At 37.9% G+C, this 24030-nt stretch overlaps 1 protein-coding gene across 16 annotated transcripts in view; it reads left to right on the top strand.

Moving 5' to 3' along the window:
* DLG2 (discs large MAGUK scaffold protein 2) overlaps positions 1-24030 on the top strand; it is a 988724-nt gene that overhangs the window by 652454 nt on the left and 312240 nt on the right. For all 16 annotated transcript variants that reach the window (XM_066572327.1, XM_066572326.1, XM_066572328.1 and 13 more), the window contains one exon: positions 14000-14124. In XM_066572327.1, the coding sequence (XP_066428424.1) occupies positions 14000-14124 (125 nt within the window). The remainder of the gene's footprint in view (positions 1-13999; positions 14125-24030) is intronic.

Genomic DNA, 24030 nt, shown 5'->3' on the forward strand with positions numbered 1-24030 from the left:
CCTTCTGATGGTGCCAGCTTTGGCATAAAACAAGCATATGCATAACTTAGAGATTTTGGTCATGTCTTAAATTACCACTGTGACAGTACATCCCACAGGCTTCCTCTTTCAAATGTACTGTTCATTGGTGAGATTCTTTTGATTACATGTATCCCACGAGTTTCTCAATAAAAAAGTCCATCTTTAACTTCTGCATGGATTTTTTTTTTGTTGTGGGATGACCCTTTGGAGACAATGAAAAGCCTTAATAGATACTAAAAAATGACATGATGCTTACATTTTTCTTTGATGGATTTCTACCCTTTGTATATATTTGTGAAGAAGTAGCTTACATTGCAATGACAATGTGTAATTTATTTTCTAGCTGTAGAATTTTAATGACAAATCTTATTTCAGCTGGAAAATTCAGTCCCCTCCTTTGCTTTTTAAGGAGATGGCCATTATTAGTAGTAGATTTGTACAAGTATACTTAGGCATGTAAAATAAAATTCTGACACTGAACCTAGGTTGTGGATATTACAAAGTGTAATGACAATGTACTGTGGAAAAGGCATATGAATTAATGTATGTTTAATTTTAGATTATATTCATTCATATCATTGGAATGGGGAAATGCTTAATGTTTAAAATGACCCTGCTTGTGCTTTGAATAGGATTTTAAACAAACCTAAAAACAAAAGAAAATAAATATTTAATACCTGTTTATGAAAATAATACAGATTCCTGGTGTTAAATATTTTGAGACAATACCTATTATCTCTGTAGTGAATTTCCAGGAGGAATCTTGAGAAAAACAAGCCAATGCACTGGCAATTTCTCCTAATTGTTTCCACCTTTGGCTGTATATAACAGATGGCAGGGTAAGAGCTGAATGCAGAATGTTCATCACCAACTTTTTTGAGGTATCTTTTTTTTTTTACCTCTACTTCACTCTGGAAGAAATTTTCTCTTTCACAAGTTTTCTTGGGAGAAATATGTCGAGTGGAAGGAAGAGCATTCACAGTCGTAAGAATACTTATCCAGGGTATGGGAAAATGGGATTGACATGCCTCCTCTGCCTGATCTGTAACAAGGATTTGTCCATGATGAATGCCTACTTTTGCTCAGGTGTGTCTTTCTCCTGTTGGACCTGTTCCATTTGAATATGCAATTATATATTCATTAGATCAGAGATAGTGTCCCTAGTGATTAGGGCATTCCTTTGAAATGTAAACCCCAGTGGTGCCTGTTCAGAGCAGTAGTTTGGTTCAGGTTTTGCAGCAGAGATGAGTTCCTCATCACCGACCTGCTGGTTATTCTGATCTCATTCTCTCTTTCTTGCTTTTTAAAACCCTTTCTTACCTCAATTTTCTCTCTCATTTCAGAGCACAAATTGCATGCCAGAACTGAGAAACTGTTAAATGAAGGTTGATTGCAACTCATAAATGTATCTGAAACATTTTGACTTGTGCCAATTTGCATATTGATGAATTGCAATGCAGAAGTGTCTCCTTCTATACAGTATAGAGAGAGGGTGTGTGACACACTTACCCTAATTGAAAATGTTCTACTGAACATGTTTTAAAAGAGAGGTAAAAAAGATTACACCTATTTTGTACAAAAAACCTACAATCATCCAAAGGAAGATAAGATTCTTTCCTTGTTTTTGCAGCTCCATCTATTCTGCTGATGTTAAAATCAGAATTTGAGGGGTTTTATTCCTTAAGGTTTTAGCTTCTGGTAGTATTCAGTGCCGTGCCTCAAAACCCAGTACAATTCCTTGGTTCTGAAGGGGATATGAGAACTCCCTCTCTATAGGAGGAGGACATGGAAATTAACAAGTCTTGAAGTAGCAGTAGTTAATATGCATGTTCATGAGTAAAACAAAGAGGGAAAGCTTCACTGCACTGCTAGGGATACTTACAAATACTGAGTCAGTAATAATTTTCTTTTGAGCTGAAACTGCTTTCTTCTTTAGATTTTTCCAATGTTGTTGAAAAGTTAGCATGAGAGGCTATAGTATCAGGAACATACTGCTTATTTTCTGTGACTATTTTATGACTAAAATTTCAAACCCATTCATATTGCTGAAGTATACTCACAGAGTCACATAGTTCTTTTCCTTTCCTGAAGCATTATTTTTTCTAGGTTTTAGTTTGCATTGTTAGTTGAATGTCTGGGTAATATGTGGAATATGTTCCGGGAACACAGTAGAAGCTGGGCTTTCATGGTTTTTTCATGCTGCCAATAACAGAAACCTCAGTTTTATTTCTGATAGTTGTTACTCCTAAAATGAACCAACAAAGTGGGTCTTTAGTGACAAAAACAATACAGCCAATCCTAAGGGAACTAGATCTGAAGTGTTAGGAGCTAAGATAAAAGACTGGATTTTCAAAAAGTGTTTACCTTTTTCTTTTGAAATAGATGGCATTTTTATCAGACATCAATAGGAATAGGTTTATTCTTTTGAAAATTCTGCTCACCAAACTTGTTACTTTTCTTAAATACACTTATCTGTGAATGAGCCACATCTGTGTTTGACCCAGAGGCATCTCTGACTGTGGTCTTTACATGGAGAGTCTGAGATGGAGTGAAAATGTCTTTGTTGACTTTTACCTTTCTTCTTAAAAAGTGTGCATTGGAGATTTCTAGTCTAACCTCCCTTCTTCTGGTATGAAAGTTGGCTCAGCTTCTGTCTCTTTCCCAGCCCACATTCCTTCCACTTCCAAAAAGGAAAAAGTGGCATCTGTACAGCTGGAGAGGAAAGGACTTTCTTTTTTTCCATGAATCACAAGACTGGTTATTCTCTACCAGTGAAGCACTGGCAAATACCTTTAAAATAATGTTACTAAACTTGAAAATTGCTATTACCTTATCCTAGGTATTTTAATATGACTCAATATGATTCATTACCATGACACTTATAAGAAGTAGGACCTGGGAACTTTAAAATTCCTTTGAATTTCCAACAACAAAAAAATCTGATATTGTATGTTATTAGATGACTGCTTTGGGGTATGGTAGTCCAGAACTGTTGCACATCATTGTGTCTACTGGTTTATATATGTACTCAGTGCATAGAGAACATGACCAAACATTTGACAAATGATGTAGGTAAAGGAACAGAGAATCTTATCTCAAATGATTTCTAGAAAGAAAGTATTGCCTAAGGAATGTTTTACCCAACTTTGGCAAACATATACCTGGTAAAAGAGTCCTCTTCACTTCTTTCCCCCAAAAGGACTGCATTTCTTATTTGACAAAATTGGTTTGTTTAGTTCCAAAGAACTTTCACAAAGTTACACAAGGTGCAGTTTCAGCCATGAGTTTCATCTGACATTTACAGAGATCATGTTGAAAAAGTCTCTGCACCTTAAGAATGTACAGCTATAAATCTTGTAAAATTAATTTCTGTGGAGACATATATATACGCACAAAACGTTTCAGTATCATGTTATTGTTAAGATAAAATTAAGAAGGGAAGTTTTTAATGTCTGAACTATTCCTAGGCTGGCAGCAGATTTTGAAACATATTTCATATTTTTGACTCCTGTGTTTTGTAGAAGCAAAGAATAATTCAGTTTGGAAGCATTCTGTGGAGGTCATCTTGTCCAAGCTCTTTCTCAGAAACAGACAGCTTTGAAGCTGCTTTAGATTGCTCAGGGTCACAGTCAGGTTTACTAAGAATAAGGAAAAAAATGGGCACTGAAATGAAATGTTACAACAAAATAGTTACCACAGAAATATTAAAATTATATTTAGATGTGTGTCTGTTGAAATGAATGAATTGCATTTTATTTATCCTTCTTTGTATTTCTTCTCAATAAAATCTATAATTGAGCATCATGGGAAATGCCTGAAAGAGAATTCTTGAGTGTTATTCAACATATGAAATGTGTTCAAAATCTTGCTTTATTTTATATTAAAAGAGAAGGCAATGCTAAGCTCTGCATGCTTAGCCACTGGAGTAGTGCAGTGTTGGAAAGGTAAGTGGTGCAACAGCAAGAATACTCAGTTATTTGCGTCTAGGATTTGTGCTTGAACTTCTACGCCCTAGGGGCCTTTTAGTTCATTAATAGTTTACTTTTTTATTCCAGTTTACATGCCCTGAAGATCGTGATTTTGAATAAGGCAGTGAATGAGGAGTTTTACTCATGCATTTGCTTTGATGCAAGATTAAATAAGAGTTGGAAAGAAAATACCAAAATCTTAAAATGGATGTAAATATTTCAGAGTTTTAACCTTAATGATTAGGCATATATCTATTCCAGTAAAGAAATACAACCCAAAAAATTGTTGAAATATGTTAAGATGCTAAAGAAAAACCACCAATCAAACTGCAAGAACAACTAAATACACTCATTTCACATCCGTGAATATGACAGTCAAATGGAAAAGAGCAATAGCTTAGACAGTAACTAAGAACTTGGGTTTATTCCAGCACTTGTGATACTTCAGGGGTCTCAAATTCCCTTAAGTGCTTTGCACAGCAATGCTGTAGTGATCCAGCAATCTGTCAAAATAAACCCATTTAGGCATGCAGTAGTTTTTCAACACAAAGACTTAAAGCTACAAACAGGTTTAACCAAGGAGTTTCCACATAATCTCAAGACATCCAATGATGTTTTCATAGTGCTGAATTGTTGCAAGAGGGGATGAGAGGTGTCATCATTAGAGAGGGACTGAAGTCAGCAGTAGGAGTTTTCTTCTTTCCTTTTAATTGCTACCACTGTGTGCTGAAACCCTGTTGGTTTCCATGGCTTCCATAAAATCAGGTTTCTGTTCCCTAAGTCCTTGTACAAGATGTGACTGTCTACTTCTGTCTTAGAGTTCCATTTAAACATTAATTTCCCCAGTCCTAATTTCCTCAGTTTTTGCAGATAATTGCATTGTGAAAGTTTCAGTGATGATCCTTTCAAAATTTTATAAGTAGCTTGCTACTTGAAAAAGCTTTGCTGTTCTTTCAAGTCTTTTTAGTGTTTTACTCTATCTCCTGTTCTTTCCCATCCTCCTTATGTCAAGTTGCTATTATCACTTAGTGAGTGCTTTCCTTGCCTTGGTCTGACTATTTCATTTTCTATTGTGTAACCCTGGGAGTTCAGAAAGCTCTCAGGTCTGGCTGACAAGAATTCTACAGCTAGCCTGTCACTCTAGCGTGGAGTGACATCACATGACAAAGAAAGATAGACATATATATTTCTATCCTTTTTTTTTGCCCCCAAGTGAAGTGAAACTTTTCACTCCCCAGGACCAGCGTTTCCCTGCTCCACTTTTGTGATGAAAAATTTTGAATATTTTGTTTTCTCTCATGCTACTTTTCACATACTCATCAGACTGCTTTTTGTGACATTTGTTTGCTATCACTGAAGCCAACTTTAAGAGGACATATGTTGCCCCACTTCTCTGAGGTAGAACAGGCAAGGTCATATGGTTCCATAATGCTAGAAAAGACAATTCTAACAGATACCACTGAAGTAGGACAAGAAACACATTGAAGAAAAAAACTAGGCATACGTGTCTGTTACAGCTCAGAGGCTGTTAATATGAGCTTAATAGAGTTAAAATAGTGAAAACCCAACCTGGAGAGAATTCACATCTATTCTTTTGCTTCAATCTGTGTAGAAGCAGAGGACACACTATCACTTTTTCATGAGTTGCTTCACTTTGGAAGTGGTTTCTTTCCTTGTCTGGATATGCTCTTTTACGGTGTTATAGATTTCATGTGTATTATGAAAAGTAAAATCCCTTGGATCATTTTTTTAAATATGTATTTTTTGAATACCATACTTGGTCTGTGCAGCATTGAGAGAACAATATCACTCTACAGCTATCAAGTGAGAGTAAGCATACGAAGCAGTTGTAGTCAAGTGTATTGTGGTTTTGTAATGAATGTGCTGAACCTGATAAGGGGCTTGAAAACAAATGGCATCGTGAGAGATGAAAATCTGTACCATATGGAACATGATATAACTGTGGAGTCTCAAAACACTGACTCTAGGGAGTGTGCCAGTGTACGTGGGAGAAGTGAGAATTTCATGAATTATGTTACTCTTGAGTAGATTTGAAAGTAAAAAAGAGTTCAACAGCACTCTGGTAAATATGCAAATGTTCTTGTTCTCTGAATGAGACATAAATGCAGCTTTGATGTTTAGGCTTTTGAAACTGGGGCTTTGGACAAAACACTGGAGAGGAGAAGTACAATACAGTACAGCATGTGCAAATACCTGAAAACATTGGTGGAATGATTGAAGTCAAAAGGCAGAACTAGATGTGTCAGTGTTATAGAGTGGGAGATAGCAAAAAAGTCAGGCACTGTGTGGCAGAAAATGGTTTGGTTATTTAGTGTGTATCACTCTTTCTTCAGAACATAAAAACCAATGCTAGTATAAATGCCAGATTGTGAAAGAATTGCAGAGCAGAATCCTGTCTTAAAGATCATAGTCCCTTGAGTAGGTGGGTTTAACAAACATTTTCTATCAAAATCCTGAATTGGATGAAATTACATTGCATATTATAAATTCACCTATTTGCTTCAGTGGGATGAAGCATTAATGTTGTCCAGGTTTGAAAAGACAGGTGTTTGCTAAGGAAGGCAGGAACCTTCCCTGAACTGGAAACTGTAAACCTCCTCCTTGCAAATTGTTTTAAATTTGAAATTAAGGGGGGCTCTCAGACAAAGATATGGGAGCAGGAATAACAGTTTTTTTATTAGGAAAGAAAATAAAAAATAAAATAAGCAATGCAGTAATACAAAACAACACTGACAGAGTCAGAATATGACCTGACACCCTGTGGGTCAGGATGTTGGTAGCAGTCTAATTGAAATGGTGGTTGTAGTCTTCTTGGAGTGGTAGGTGTGGTTCTGTTGAAGCAGTGATCTTGTAGAAGGGTGTAGTTTTCTTCTGAAGATCTAGTGGAAAAGGTAGCTGTTCTTTTGGGAATCTAGTGGAAAGGCTGTTTTGGTGTCTGAAAATCTCAGATTATAACGAGTTAGGAAAGCTTGCCTTTTCTTTCTGGGCGGAGCATCTCACAATGGGATACTGTAATTTTTATCAATTATGCAGTGACTCTCAATAGCCCATTAATAGCAGATGTCTCCCTGAAGGGAGGATTGATTTATGGAAGAGATAAAGAAAACTGCCCAATAAACAGAAGATAACTGCCACAGCTCTTACAGATGGTAAATATAATACACACATTGCCTTGCAGTCCAGGACAAATGTGTTAAGCTGTTGTTTGCAAATGTGGCAGTGTGCTGTTGAACTGGGCATTTTTGAGTGACAGGTAACACCCCCACTATATTATGTGAGGTTAATCTAAGCATGGCTTAGTGAAAAGTAGGGAAAAAAAACCTGTATAGGTTCACTATCAGGTGAATAAAGGAGAGCTGTATTTTTTAGGTAAGAAGTACTTTGTGGAGAAAAATCTTACTGAATAAAGTCTGCAGAAGTACTCAGATCTTTACAGCAGTCTCACATGATCATCCTTTTTTAGCTTGGTATATCTAGAGGTGGTTCCTCCTTATAAGCATCTTAGGTGCTGAACTAGGTAACCTTATCTGCTTTAATACAGAGAAAAAGAGAAAGTTTTTCACACACTGTTTCAGAGCAGCAGCAAATCCTGGTCTGTATCTAATCCCCCATGCCAGTTATGGATGGAGTTGCCAATCTTTTGTCTCATTTGTAGACTATGTTACTTGATTCACTCTGCTTGCCCACAGCATTTTGTATTTTTTCTCCTATCTCTTTCCAAAAAAGCTAATTCCACACAGTTTTCTAAGTTTCTCATTCTCAGTCTCATTCTCAGCTTTCACTTTCTCATGCTGTCAAGTACTTCTTGGAGAAACCTGATCTTGTAGAACAAGAGTGAATGTGAATTTTTGGATGAAGCTTTAGGGGTTTGTTGGGTTTTTTTTGTTTTGGTTGTTATTTTGTCTCATGGGAGATGGTTTTGTCTTTTTCATCTGAAACAGAAGTATCCTGAAACAGGAACCCAAAGCCAAAGATGGTAACAACCTTAGCAAAGATTCAGATACTGGTGTTTTATAAAACAGCTTTTGTTATTAAAAAGTACTCTGTGAGAGGTTAATTTTGGGCATAATAAAAATTTGCTGAGTATTTCAGCTAACTCTTTTGAATATCTGCAAAAAAACAAGTTTTGGTTCCATATTTTACTTTTAAAAAGAAAGCTATGACTTCACTTAAGCAGAAATGAAAGTGTCTCACCTGTAACGAATGCCAAGCCTACACTGCCTTCACAGGATGTAACTTATCTTTGTATTTAAGTATTTTGAAATTTTGCATAAACAAGATAAAACCAACATTGCTTAGGCTCAGGAAAGGTTAGGATTTTCTGAACCTACAGATCATGAGTACTCTTGAAAATCTGAAGGATAATTCCCGTTACAATATGCAACACATAACTTTTTAAGGAGCACCATTAACAAAGTTGATAGGGTGTTTAACAATTGTAACAATGGAAGACAATTTAAAAAAATGTTTTTAGGAATCTAGGAATGAGTGAGCTATCATTGTATGAGCATGCTCTTGACTAAACTTGCTCTGACCAAACCTGCAAGTTTAGGCAGCAACTCATACTTTTAAGTCATCTGTAAAAGAAAAGTATTTCAGAAATTTGTTTGTGAACACCAGAGTAGACGTAGGAAGTGTATAGGAAAAAAAAAATCTCTTAAACCAGTGGGTGGAAAAAACCAAAATTAAACACCAAAATAAAAAGATTATTTAAGTAATAGAGGCTTTGTGATTATGTGTTGTCACCTGAAACAGCTTTCAACCTCTAGAAAACATTTTGGGAAATCCAATTACTCCCTCTGTCTTAGACTTTTCAGTGACTCACTGATGGACTCTGAAACTCTGATGGCTTCTTGGTATGCTGTGTCAGGGTGAGGTTGCAGCAAAAGTTAAGTGAATTCTGTGATGTTCAACTTTTTTTTTTCTTACTTGAATGCTAGAGATTTTCAAAATCATGTCAGTTCAGAAGATTCTGAGAAAATATTATAAGGGCACTGAAGTAATTAACTCATTCAAAAAGCATCTATGTGAGTTCTGATGTCACCTTATTGATTAGAATTTAAAAGAAATTAAAATGGAGAACAATTTCCATGTGACTGTGGTAAGCCTGCTTGATATGGTAAAATACAAATCACTTGTGTTGTAAAATACAATCCCTTTTTCAGAGAAGTACTCAGTCTGCTTTTGATATGCATTTCTGATATTCTTTCTCCTTCTGGACTTACATTCTTCCATGATTTTGTTAAAGACTGAGTGGCTTTACATCATTCTTAGTCAAACTTTCTTGAGCAGCAAAAAAAGAGACAAATGAGACACAATAAGGACAAAATAATTTGTAGAATTGTAGTGAAGGCTATCATCCATGCTGAACTGTAATATCATGGTGAAAATAACTTCAGTAGCTCTTGATGTCAGCTAAACTCTGTTCCTACAGAAGAATGTGGAGCACTTCTGTCAACTACTGACAAAATAAAAAGGCTGCAGCCTTATGAAGTTGCAGCCTGATATATGGCTGTTCATAGAGGTGCGTAATGGGAGAACACAAGATGGAAGGCTGAGCAAGAAGAAGGATAGGTCTCAAGGCCTTCTAGCTACCCAAAACCTGTCCCTGCCGGGGGTTCTTATTTATTTTTGTGATCCTTATTTGTAAGTATAACAGTCTTGAGGGAAGAGATTCAAACTAGCCACAACTTACACGTTTTATTTTCTTTCCCTGGCATATGAATAATCTGTCATCTTCTTCCGTCCCCAAGTGTTGTGTTTCGGTGCTGGGAGAAGGTGTAACACAGTCCTCTGCAGTCAGGCGGTGTGGCTGGCGGAGGTTGTCTGCCACCCCAGGGCCAGAAGAAATACAGCCAGGCCTCTTCTCTGCCCAGGCTGAGCTATAAAGAATTCAGATGGTCCTTGTGGCATGCAAAGCCCTATTTGAGAAAGTCGTAAAGGAGGCAGGCAGGTGTAATAAACCTCAAGATGAAGTGCTGACCTTCCCTTCACAGGAGAGCAGGAAGGCGGCCTCAGGGGCTGGGCTGCAAGAAATGGTTTTGATGTGGTAGTTTGACCTAATTTTCTGTGTTTGAAAAGTAAAGCTGAGCCAAGAGACAAATTTGAGCTTGGTGGTAAATCCCTGAGAAGCATGAGATATCCAGTATGAATAGGAGGAAACTCAGGCAATATTTTGTTTAAACCAAGCTGGGCATGTTGTGCTATGCTAAGCTTTTTTTCAGTCTGAGTGCATGGCTGGAGCCTTGCTACAAAAGGTGGGGTAGGTAGTAAGAAACTAAACTAACAATTAAAAAGTACATTCATCCATCTATTGCTGTGCAATTTTATGCAAATCTTCCTCGTATAGTCAGTAACTAGTTATATGGGATTTTTATAGTAGTAGAAATCGAGAGCTTGGACAAAGAGATGGAAAGGTTTAGGTACAGAGATAATTTAGCTAATAATAATTGAACACAAAATAATTTGGATATGAACCCTTATATAGAATCACAAAAATATGTATGTGTGTGTGTATATATATATATTTATACATTTGCGCATGCTAATAAGGATGTTTGAGCAATACCATTAAAAGTTTATAGGTCTGAGGCTTGTTCTTCACAAGTTGTTAAAGTATTGGGAAGTTGAAACTTCAACAAGTTGTTGAAGTGTTGAGATTTTTGCATAGATTTCTTCTGCTGAAGGATCCTGAAATAAAACAGGCAAACATATTAAGGCCTAAATATGAATCTCAATTAAGAAGTATCAGTGGAGTATTCCAAAAGAGGAAGACTTTTCTCTATCAGCTGTTATTAGTTCTCATTAAGTATTTATCTGCATTGTTACCAGGCCTCTGAGCTCATTTTTAACTTGCTTTGTAAGCATCCAAGGGATGTAAGGTTTGGAGTAGAAAGAGTACAGTGAATTAACTTGATATTTACGGGGAGCCACTCCCAAACATGAATCAGCATGAGAGAAAGCATGAGTGTTCCACCTTGGAAAATGCCCTGGCTAAGTGATGGTTCAGTTGTTGTTTTGGGCTGCGGGATGGCATTTTCATTGGTTCACATGAAATGGGAGGGAGACAGATACGCCAAGAAAAGCTGTGAAGATAATTACCACACTTTTTTTTTTTTTTCTGGAATGGGGACAAAGGAGGTACAAAAACTAAAGGGTGGGGAACCAAGCCTTGTGGAAATGTTCAGGAAGCATTGCAGTAGTAAACAGTACTTACTGGAACTTGGAATTACAGCTTGACAAGGGCAATGAGATTTTAGTAGAGCAACAATATGCTGGAGAACCTGCATGAATGCAGAGCATGGAGAGAAGCCCGAGGAGAGATCTGTGTGTCAGTATTGCTGCTCAGAACTGAAATACGGTCACTTTTAACCAGAATGTTCCTGCTGCATTATTTTTCAAACCAAGGCTCTCAAAAAGCCATGAGTGATTGTAGCTTTGCTTTTAGCCTTGTTGGCTTTGATCTGAGGTACAAAGATTTTTCCATGTAGGCAAGGCAGACCCTTCATAAACTGTAGAGGGGGAAAAGAAGTGTAATTGCTCTTAACTTTTGCAGCGAGTTTCTGGTGCAGTAAAGCCTTGCAGGGATGTACCTATTTGTCAGGACAGCTTGTGCCTGACAGCTTGTAGATCCTGTTGATCAAGTCAAGGACTGCAGCCAGAATAATTGCTTGAAATTTTCTGGATACAGAAGTGCCAGTGAGGAGTGCTACCGTGTGCTTTTAAAAGGCTGCTCCTAAGGGGCAGAATCAGAACTTGCAGTATAACAGATGCACATTTATGGATAAATGTCAAGAATAGCAGTAATTCTCCTGAGAAGTGTGCAGCAGTGTTACCACATCACTGCTTACAGCCAGCATTGCTGTAGCATTTTTTAGCTCTCAAATGTTAATGGAAAAAGATACAGTAGAAGGAAAAGAGTGCAGAAATTATTTCCTCCTAAAATATCAAGTGCATTTTATGTGTTGAACTGTAACAATGAAGCACACCCCACATAACAGGCAAACTTTAATAGTTTTTTAAAGCTCTTCAGATAGATTTTTTTAAAATTGTGGTGTTGCTGTTTGTGTCTTGTGCTAATATTTATGCCCAGATTTGTCCTTGTTACCCTCCTCTTTGCCTTTTCCTGTCAAAAATAATCTCTTTGCAGTTAATAATAAATACAACAATTTTATTTTTAGAGATTTGTTGGGGGTTTTGATTGCAAAATGGGTATTGCTCAAAATTTCTAGAAATTTGCCCTTTGTTTTACTAATGTTTAGGGATTTTGTTCCAGGTTTCCTGAAGTACGTACAAGTAGTCTTTTCTTCTTTTGTACTTGACAGTTAGCTTAATCATTAATTTATCAAATAGAAAGGATTTCTGGAAAACACTCCTAAAGTATTTAGAGAGTGCACGTAACTGTAAATGTGCTGTATAATTAGGTACGTGTTAAAATATTGGGAGAACAGTCTGAATCCGAGATGATCCTAATGATGAAAGAGAGATTAAATCAAAGATTTATAATGCTGGCCTGGAGGTGTTTGCTAACTACAGAAAATATATACAGAGTGTTTCAGTACTGTAATGATTTCCACGTTATAGCTGGCTGAGAAGTGTTGCAATATGTGCAGTCCTAAACCCATTTCCTTGGATTATAAATTAGTTCACAATCATATGCTGACAGCAGAGCTGCACATTGCGTGTTCATCTCTCGGGTAATGAGAACTGCATCTCTTGTGAATGCAGAATACTGATAACAGCATTCAGAATCTGACATGCTGCAAGCAGGCAACATGTAGGCTTTCACACACAAAATGCATCACATTGAGTGCATTGAAGTACAGTTGAAAAATGCAGAAGTGACATTTGATTTAAATTATTTAGAGAAAAAATGTATGGAGCTGCCATTCTTATTAATAACTTTCCTCACTAGAACAGAACTAGATACGTGATCACAAGCAGCAGTAAAAGAAACAAACTCCCAATAGTCTGAGAAGGTAATGAAAGAAAAGTATTTTAGTGCCCTAAATAGACTTCATTTGTGGTACATATTCTGCAATATGTTTGTAGTTATATCACTGTGATACGTCTAAATACCTAACTGAAAATACTTTTGGCTGAGAGGCTCTTAAAGAAAGAAGCACGTATTGCATTGAATCTTATGACATTCCCTATGCATCACAGCTTCTTAAACCTGTATCTGCCTTTCTATAAATAAGAAAGAATACTTTGGGAAAAAAATTAATTCACACAGAGAAAAAACAAAACATGTACTTAAGGTTGACTTATATAGAAAACCATTACTAATATATACTTCCAAAAAAGAATTAGAATTGTGGTTTTGAAATGTGTGTGAAAAACAGTGACTTAATTTGCAAGAGCATGTATGTGTGTACATATCTATTTATCTTTCATGATATTCTCACAAATAGTATAAACAATAAGTGAGATTATTGAGTAGAGTCTTAAAATGTCTTTCAAAAATTTTGTCCTAGCAGATCAGTAGGATGAAAGAAGTACTCTTGTTTTGTGGATTTTTTTTGTTTGTTTTTTGAAGCATGTCAGTCTTCAACAGAAAATAGTAAAATAAAATACTTCAGAGTTAGATGTTTTTCACTGTTTCTGTTTATAAATGACAGTCATTTTGAAAGTCTTTTTTCAAAGCTCTGAAATGTTTTTCGCCTCTAGCTCTCATTGACTTGGATGAATTAATATTAGAGTTCAGATGCTAATTTATGTGACTGCTTTTGAAAACAAATTTAGGTCAAATCTGTTTCTGTAGGAGTATCCATTAACTCTGTCATTAGCTCCAGGAAATCTTTCTGTTCACAGCCTCTGTTCTTTAACTGACAATTAATTTTTTCAGACTGAGTCACCTGGATTCAAGTACGGAGTTGCCAAATAGTGTGCTTTCTTTAAGAAGCAAGGTTCCTTTTCCATGCAATGCAAATGAATTCTGCAGAAATCTAGCATCTGAGTGATGGATTTACTTTTTATTATTTTTCCAGGGAAATTCTGGCCTGGGGTTCAGTATTGCTGGTGGAACAGATAACCCACACATTGGGGATGATCCTGGGATATTCATTACTAAGATTATACCAGGAGGAGCTGCAGCAGAGGATGGAAGACTGAGGTAAAAACAAACTTATTACATGTGTTTGGAAACAAAATGTGTAATTATTATAATTGTTCTCTGGGAGCCACATGCCAACTGGATCTTTCATGGGGTCAGGGGAAGCAAATGACATGACTGGAGTCTCCTTTCTGCTAAGACAGCTGACTGAAGGAGCTTAGAGCAACTGAATAAGGGAAGTTAAATCCTGTATTATAGAGAACGCTTGATGGTGCCACCTCCTTCTTAGTAGCAGGTATTTACTTTAGTGCAAAAGGTGAGATGGGGGCAGCAGGAGGAAACCTGAATATCAGCATGCAACTCTTCTCGAAGCCTGGCCTTTGTGTGTTCATGGCTCAAGAACTACACATTGGTCTTATACATTAAGCTATCAAGACTTCCCAAACAACAAAGCCATTTCTAAATAATCATAGCTGTTTGTAGATGCTTCCTGTTATTTGGCTGCAGTAGTGAGATGTGTTTACTGCTGTTTCCAAACATTATTTTGTTCCATGAGGATGTGATGGCTCTGCTGTATGTTCTGAGTCATCTCCAGAGTGGTCTGTTGCTTTAGAGCGTGAAACAAACATACAGATCCCTTGATGGGGTTCTCAAATACATGACAGCATCTCTCTTAAACAAGGGGAACCATGGAAGTGCTTGTAATGGTCTTTCCTTATGGACCAAATGCAGAAAGGCTTCCATCTATCAAAGAAGCTGCCATCTTACTGTTGGTTGTGCAGCCTGCTAATGCTCCAAAAAAGCCAATTTAACTGGAAAAACTTGGGATAAAATGTTGACGATTTCATGGTCTCAGCACTGAAATCAGCTCTGAGAGCCTTTGCAAAAAACAGATGGTCTAAAATTCATAAAATGTACCAGATGGTAACAGCATTTTTCCTGAAGCCTTTTCCTTTAATTCAAAGCTAAAAGTAAGGGGAATTGTCCAGTTTAATGAGCAAGTTTGAGATATTTCTTATGCTACAGTAATAATTTGACTTTGGAAATTTTTTTTTTTTTTTACTATGATAGTGATGAGGAGTCATGGTGGTTGGCAGTGCCTGAAGAATTTTGTTTTAACTAAGATTGCAGGTAAAAGGAATGGGACTAATATCGTGTAACTTTATGACTAAAATGCAGCTATCTACTCCTAAGCTAGTCTCAAGAAAAACCTAAGCATTTCTAGGTTGTGATTCATTTCATTCTAAAGCCAATGCCTAAAATAGAAGAGAAGAATAAAAGAGCCTACATTTTCATTAGTGACTCAAATAAAAAGGAGTTTCTTTGCCTAGTCCAGCTGTATTGATCTGTACTGTAAATGTCTGCATTGGGCCACATGAGCTTCATGGAAAACACAGCATGAAGAAACAGCAATGTTTGGAAATCATGCTATATAAATAGACATGATGAACAACATAAAAGGGGTCTTAAACTTGAAACTGCCTTTCTACTAAAAAAAGAATTCCTTGCAAAAAACAATGCTATCTTTTTAGTAGAATTTTTAATTACATATGAAAACTTTTTTAGTTTAAGCTATTAAGAAGACAGAAGCAATTGCAGTATTCTGCTATCTTTGTAAAAAATCAAATATTTCATAACTCATCCCTGTATTAAATAACTACTGTAGAGTTTACTCATGATTATTTCTGTGTTGTAAACATCTTGGAAAGACCTTCTAAACCCACAAAAAGTAGCATACTAAGGCAATTCATTAATCCTTTTTAAGATTAGATGTGGCAAACTTTGTGTTTTGTAATAAAAGTTTAGCAGTACAAGTATAATTATCTTATTACTAAGAGCTATATAATGTTTCAAACATATATTTGGTATGGGCATTCTTCCTACTCTCAGATTTTAGGAAGATCCCTCCTTTCTTTGCTTTATCTCACAGATGGGTTTCACTTTGCTGCAAAGTCACAATTCTGTCACTTTTTTAGGAACACCTGAAAATGTAGTTATCAGTGGTCATTACTGACATGCCACGGAAGGGCCATATCCTGGGACAATCTTCACTGACTTACACGATAATTAATTTTTCATAAATTAATGAGAGAGTTTATCAGCTAGGGCCACTCTATAGGAACAAAAGCTTAACAACATGCAAAAACAACTACTAAGGGTAGTGATAACATAGGTTTCTTAGCAAAAGCCCAATTTTTAATTACGTGATAATGGGAGATTGGTGTTTATTGACTGAAAAAATATATACCTTTTTTGTCTACTTTTCTTTCACATTCTGCCTGCAGATAATCTACATTATATAGCAATGTGGGCTGTCTGAACTGGCTTCTATATCTGCTGTCTGGTTTTAATCATAAAAGGCTGTAAAATCACTTCCACTGCATTTTACATGATGTCCCTTTGATCTAACTTAGCTGAGTGAAGCTCTTCAAACAGTAAGACTGTGAAAGCAACCTGTAAGAAATTTACTTCATGCTCCAGAACCTTGGGAATATTTTACATGAATGCATGGGTTGACAGGGGAGGAGTAGGTCAGCTGAAGTTTCACCGAAGTCCAACAAAAGCGAATGCAGCCTAGTACACCAGGGAAGGCATAACTTTTCTGTGGTAGATGTATAAGTATATAAATATCAGGATTAACACCTGATGGGAGGGAGTGAAGATAAAGAAGCCAGACTTTTATCACTAGTGTCCAGTGACAGGGCAAGAAGCAATGGACAACAAGCACACGAAATTTCATCTTATCATCAGGAAACTCTTTTTTTATGCTAAGGGTTGATGGACACAGGTAATGGAGAAGTTGTAGGGTGTCCATCCTTGGAGATATTTAAAACTTGACTAAACTAAATTTTCCTGGACAACTTGAAGCAAGTAAACTTGCTTCAGCGAAGAGGGTTTGACAATGGGCTCTCAAGAGGTGCTTTCCAACTTAAATGACACTGTGATTCTTAAATGTGGCCTCAGCCAGCAGTGTGCTCTGGCAGCACCGAAGACCAGCATCAAGGTGAGCAGAGATGCACAAAGAAAGGACTGGAAACAACAGTCACATGTTGCAATAAGGAAAATTCCAGTTGTGTCTTGAGGATAAAAGAAAAAATCTCTTTAATGTAACTTGTGATTCCATAAGATTATGGAATCTTTCTTCTCCAAGAGGTTCAAAATTCATCTGGATAAATTCCTAAGCTATATGATTGAACTTTCAAATTGGTCCTGCTTTGGGCAGGAGATGGGACTAAATGACCTCCAAAGGTCCCTTCCAACCTGAATTGTTCTCCAAATCTGCAGATTACTCTTGTGAATAAAACCTGAGTGTGAGACTGAAACAAAGGTGATTGAATTCCCAAGGTTTTCCTTTAATGGAGGAAAACCTTTTATTCCTTTTATTGACAGTAGGTGCGATGCATAGTACAGGTTTGTATCACTTCATGACCCATATCTCTGCTTAAAAAAGAGCAATAATTATCAGCCACTTCACTCATCTTCATAAAAAATGCCCATTTTTGAGAGACTTCTTAAACTTCCAAAAATCAGAGGTGCACAGAACCACAGGACATGTCAAGTTGAAAGGGACCCATAAGGATAATTGAGTCCAACTCCCTGCTTACTTCAGGACTACTACTAAAACTAAACCATGTAACTGACGGCATTGTCCAGATGCTCCTTGAGCTCTGTCAGGTGTGGTGCCACAACCATTTCACTAGGAAGCCTCTTCCAGGGATGGACCATGCTCTGAGGAGAGAATCTTTTCCTCATATCTAGTCTGAATTTCCCCAGAGCAGCTTTGTTCCTTTTCCTCATGTCCTATTGCTGGTCACCAGACAGGGGTGACCAGCACCCCCTCCAGTGTTCTCCCCACGTACTAATGGATATGTTTATGTACTACTTTCCCTGAAATTCCCTGGCTTGTAGAACCAGTGTAAGAACCATCACACTGGAGAACTCAGATTTTAGAAGACATTTAGATCAGTACACTATTGTTTCATCTTGCAGAGTAAAGCTGTGGATATAGTATAAGTTAATATGTAGTAAATAATATAAAATATATAATTTGATGGAATTTTAAGAACAACTTTAGATTTAATTATTTAGCTAGATGGGACTATAACAACCTTGGAACTAAATGGAGATTATTTTTTTCTCTGAATGCTTCATGCCATGTTTCTCTGAAGATTGGTGTTTCAAGCCAGGGATAGACAGAGAATATAAACTCTCTGAAAGTAGCAGTCATTCCCACTGAGTTGAAGGAGAATTTGCCTCAACAGTTTGATCTTTTAAGACTTTTGATGCATAAAAACTTCCTCTTCTCTCTCATTAATGTTGGTTGTCCATGGGCAAACATCTACTTTTTAATAAAGAAGCTCTGAATTTGGACTTTTCTTCTCTGGAAGAAAGAGAATTCCAGTACTTACGGCTCAGTGCCTTTTTTGTTTTATTTGCATTTGTGTCAGAGAAAAAAAAACAGTGTTTGTTTCATTTGCCTACATAAAGCAAAGAACTTCAGTGTATAATATTCAGTAGTTACTTCTTTTGGATTATCGATCATAAGTGAACCTCTGGCTTCTAAAAGGCAACACATATAAACCCATTAATCTTTCTGTGAAAACAAGAGGGATCAGCTTTTGGAACGAGAAGCACAGGTTAATGGCAGAACTTTACTGGGGGGAAGAAAACGACTTAAAGAATGACGCAAAGCTTTCAATTATGATCAAGTTTAAAAGAGCACAGACTCACAAAATATTAATACATTTTTAGCAATCATAAATCAAAACTATTCTGAGTCAAGAATCAGTCTTGCTGATTATAGTTTCTTGCAGTCTAAATTTGATTTTATGGTAGAGCTAGCTTTCTCAAAAAGCTTTCCTGCTCTACAGGAATGAGAGGGTCAGATGAGTTTCTTATGTATTGCTATCAACAATGCACTTTTCCTTCTTGAAAAGACAAGTTTGAAAATGAGAGTTTTAAAAGGTCTTAGGATCTAAAAAAGTAAATAAAACCATCTTGTATAGAACAAGAATTCAAATCTTACATTTTATACCAATGACTTGGTCACAGGAATCTTACTGAGCCAATGATAATAAAGTCAGTTATTGCATATGAGACAGAATATTAATGAGGGGGACTGTGAGGTAGATTTGGACAGTCTTGAGCTTGACTTTCAAGGGTTAATGTTGAACCAGAGGTTATTTTGGTATTTAAGCCTGAGATGTACTCAAGAGGAAAGAGGGTTGATACGAGAGCTGAGTCCAAGGGAAGAAAATTGGCTGTGCCTGGGAGGATGCACATTGCCCTGGTTAGCTGCCCCGAGCTGTGGCTGTTTCCTTCATTCTTTCTTCTAGGAAACTGATTTCCAATCTCTTCCCATTTGTGAACCTATCAATTGTTTTTTCCTTAAAAGCATGGACATTTCTAAGGAGAACTTCAACAGGTTGAGAAAAATCAGATCAACTGAGAGTTACCTTTGGCAGACTAATCAGAAACAGCACTGGTAGCCCCAGCTAGCTGAATCATAGGTTAAAATGTTCTAAGGCTGTGCATTGATCTTCTTTCATTAGTTAATGTATCTTTCCTTTTCTTTAACTACTGACTGCTAGGAGATTTTGTGTTGTAAAACTGCAGCATTTTTTAGGCATGCTGTGTTGCCCTACCATCACCCTGCCAGTTTTCCCCATTGGATTTCCCTCCTGCCCTCAGCTCTCAAAGTGACTTGGTGTGAGGAAAGGAACATTACACAAGTGCTAATGGCAGGAGACAAGAAGCAAAATAACTTGCCTTCAGTCATCCAGTAAATCAGGGAGAAAGCTTGGAATAGAGTAGTGATTCCTTCTCTCATGTTTCTGTGCCTTAAAGGCTTCAGTTAAATGCCTACCAGCAAAGGCTCTAAACAAATTAGATTGGTATTCTCTTCAGTTGTCAACTAAGCCGCTGTGAAATGTCAAAGATTATAAATTTAGGTAGCTATGTGTAGCAGCTGAGGAACTCTGAAGACCCTTTCTCATGGATATTTGTGGGGGGGGGGAAAAAAAGATTGTGCTCTGATCAAAATTTTAAAATAAGTCTGGGTTTCACTAAAATGAAGCAGAGAGGAAAAATTGTGATTTCATGCTATTAATTCAAAGCTTGAAAACTGGTATTGAAAAACATCTGAAGCCCAGATCTTTCCAGCAGCAGGCACACAGTTGTTGCCAATTGGTGTCCACTTGTAGCTCTAGATTGCTTGCTAAAAACTGAATTGAGAATGATGCTATGAGGCCTTTTCAGATTAATGTGAAGAGCCCTTCCCAGGAGAGATCATGTTCTTTACAAGTGTGTCATGTGCCTCTACTACAGCTGGGGAACTGGCTTTATTCCACCATCCTTATATATGAAAACAGAAGTGTGTCTGCTTTGTGATTAGCTGCCTAAGTCCCTGTTAAGTTCTGATCTTGTACTAAGCCTATCAGTACCAGGTCTATGCGCGTTGCAATGGCACATGGCTTGTTCAGGATGTTGTTATAATTACGGTGCTGCCACAAAACACTGATTCATATCTGCACTGTTTACAGGCCTTTGACAATGCTATTAGTTCAGTACATAATTTAGCAGTAAGTTAATAAAGAGGCATTCACCCTATTAGGCAAAACATGCTTGCTTTGCAGACAGTCATAAATTTGATCATAAAATATTGACTGTTCACTCTGTCCTGGTTTGTGTTAGGAAATTTGATCTTATTACCTCTGTTTGTCTGTGTAGCTGTATAGCTGTATCTTTTTTGAGCTACCATGGAATTGAAAAAAAAAACATAATTACCACGGGCAATCTACATGAAAAAGGCAGGTCACAAAATGCAAATCTGATTTTCATACGTTATTTTCAAAGTTGAACACATCTTACCGTAGCTCACGTTTTAAGTTAACAACTTATATGTCTTATCATCCATGGAATATTGGACCATGTAATTTTGTTCTCTGTTCTTTGCACCACTTCATTTTTGGTTGGCTGAATCCTTCTTTCTCTCATTTTCCTATGTGAATTTTGCATTCTTTCTTCAGTATTGCAGATCCCCAGTGTGTCTCTGAATTGGTTTATACTGTATTATTTATCGTTATTTATATTATGCTTTTCCTATTTTGAAAATAGGGGGGTAGGCTGTAAAAATCCTTTTATGAGATACAAAGAAAGTGAAACTATGTTTTAACAGCTGAATTGTCCGGCAAAGAGAATAGAAGTTAATGAGTAATAAAAGGTACCTCTCTGGATTGTGGTATTTGAAACTGATGAATTTTATAGACTCTTTACAGACATCGGTGATGGACATTTTTACAGAAGTTTTCTTTTGTAGCACAAAGCATCAGTACCTTCCCCTGTACATTTCTGAGCTGTTTTCCACTAATTGAATTCCACTGCTTGTGACTAACACTTAAGCAAATTAACATGGTACTAGGACTCTAGTTTATGTAATGCCCATTGTACTGGAAATTCCATGGAGTGGTACTGAACTGGTTAACAGGTCTCTCTCCAAAGAGTTCTTTCATTACCCATCCTGCCTGAATTACAGTCGCCCCAGAGTGCTGCAGTAAGTAGCAGAACAGCATCATGCAGCCAAATCCAAGTGATTATTTCATCAACATGTTTGCACTAATACTGCAGTTATGAGTTTAAATAGCTCAGTGACAATTCATCTGGAAGAAGCTTTCTGTGGTTGCATACCTTAGAAATCATCAGCTTTCTGTGGACTCTAGTATTAGTCAAGGAAAAAATATTTCACATCTCTTCCTGTACTCAACAGGTGTAACACTCTAGGGTGCTATTGAATTTTTCATTTCTTTCCATTTTCATGAAGCCTGAAAATAATATTTTAGATGAAAAAATAAACTGACTTGAGTGACCATAAAAAAAATAAGATGAGTTCCTTTTAAGCAGCAAATATCTAATTTTAAATATTCTAAGAAAAAACTTGGTCAACATTTTGTTTCTGACAGCCAAAACCACTAGTACGTGGTGAGACAGTTCATACTCTGTCAACACTCCTGGCTGTGGTTTGCATAAAGAATTTGGACTTTGAGACTTTAACCAAGACATATTTTCTGACCGTACATCATCATTGTTACATTCCTTACTGCACTTTTACTGCAGCTGTTAGAGCAAGGGTGCCCCAGGATATTGGAGTTTCAGTGTCAAATTTGCAAGATGTAGGAAAACTTTGTACTGCTCACATCATGCCAGCCTGTGTGTTACTCCAAATGATAGCAACACAACCAACCAGCTTGGTGTTTTCTCTGTGAGGTACCTTTTTGCACTCTACTCTGAGTTGCAGCTGTGTTGTGTGCAACCTAATGGTACTGATGCTCTGAAACTGGTGGAGGTTCTTACTGAACTTGAACAACGTGTTTTCTCCTCCTCCATTTGTTTTAAGGCTGCATCTATGCTATTCCAATCACACCTAAGCAGGAGGGAGGGTTTTCTGCTTGTCGGTGCAAGCACAGTGCTGCTCGTTTTGTGCTCAACTTGCTGGGCCTGATCTTTGGTAACACTTTTCTTCTTTTGTGCTCAAGTTTCCCCATTTGTAAAATGGGTACAGTGATCATTATCTTTGCCTCACGGGGGTTGTTGTGAAGCTAAAACGAGTTCATATTTGCAAAGCCCTTTGAGAGCCCCAGATGAAAAGCACTTATAAAAATCCTGAACCTGGGATTGCCTCCTGGGTTATCTGTTGTAACTGGTTTTCCTGCACAAACCTGAACGCACTGCAGACTCTGCTGGTGTCAGCTGGGAGGATTTTAACTTGGATTGAGGAACAGCTGAGCAGTTCAGTGCCTTCAGCAGGCAAAGCACACCTTGGTCCTAGGTCAGCACCTCGGCTGTGCCCTGTCTGGACACGCCACAGCCTGGCGCAGAGCGCTGCCATTCCCTGGGCTCTGGGCCCTGCAGTCCCCGTGGCACTGGGGACAGCCGGACCACGGGCTCCAAGGGTAAGTCAGGGCTGCAGAGCCAGAGCTGTCCCTGCCCTCCACCACACCTACAGCGCCTGGCCTGCGGCGCTTCCATACCTGCCAAGCAGCCCTGCAGCTGGGAGGAGTTTGGCTGCTTCCTGATGCCCTCATTCATCCTAGGCTTTACAGAGATTTGTTTTCTTTCCCTTTCCTTTATCCCAACACCGTCCTCTCACAACACCCCACAGCTACCTACACCTCCTTCTGCTCATCCTTCACCTCTCCAGTGTTCCATTCCGGCCTCAGCTGTTGACGGGCAGATATGAGTCCTTGTCCTGGGAGCAGCAATTTTTCTTCTGGCCACCATTAGAGGCTGCCAGAGCTGCCCGGATCCAGCCGAGCCAGCAGCAGGGCTGGATGTACTGGGAGCTCCAGCACTCGGCTACTAGTAGGAGTAGTTGCTGAAGGAAAGCATCGTTCATGGCACTGGCAGGAGACGAGACACAGAGAGACTGAGGATAACTTGGGAGTTAGAGAACGGACAGAGGAATGGAAAAATGTGGTAAGAGCTAATCAAAACTGAGGATTGAGCTGGATGAGAAATATAGAAGGAGAAGAAATGCAGGGTGGGGCAATATTTTGGGAGAGGGGAATAGAAAAAGTAAACATTAGTTCCTATAGATCTTGCAAGAGGTTAATAAAGAAAATTTGATACAAGTTTGAGCGCATTTAAGAGAATGCTTATGGATCCCCTACCAGTCTCAGCATCCTGCCCACCCTTTGCATGCCCCCTCCCCTTCCTGCCTTGTCCTGCCCATGCTTCCCTGTCTGCTTCCTCAGCCATCCCCTTGCTGCCATGAACTCACCATGGAACACAGACATTTAAACTCAGTTGTGGGCTGGCTGGGGCTGCTGGCTGGGCAGTGTCTGCAGGCATTACCTGGTGGAGCTGCTGGTCTCAGTCTCCTTGTGCCTGTGTCTGTCCTGCACTGCTGAAAATCTTTTGCTTTTTGTAAAGTTGTGCTTCATTTCCAGTAAGTTGAGGTGGGAATCAGAT

This window comes from Molothrus aeneus, chromosome 2 (genome assembly GCF_037042795.1).
Source record: "Molothrus aeneus isolate 106 chromosome 2, BPBGC_Maene_1.0, whole genome shotgun sequence".
Classification (NCBI taxonomy): Eukaryota; Metazoa; Chordata; class Aves; order Passeriformes; family Icteridae; genus Molothrus; species Molothrus aeneus.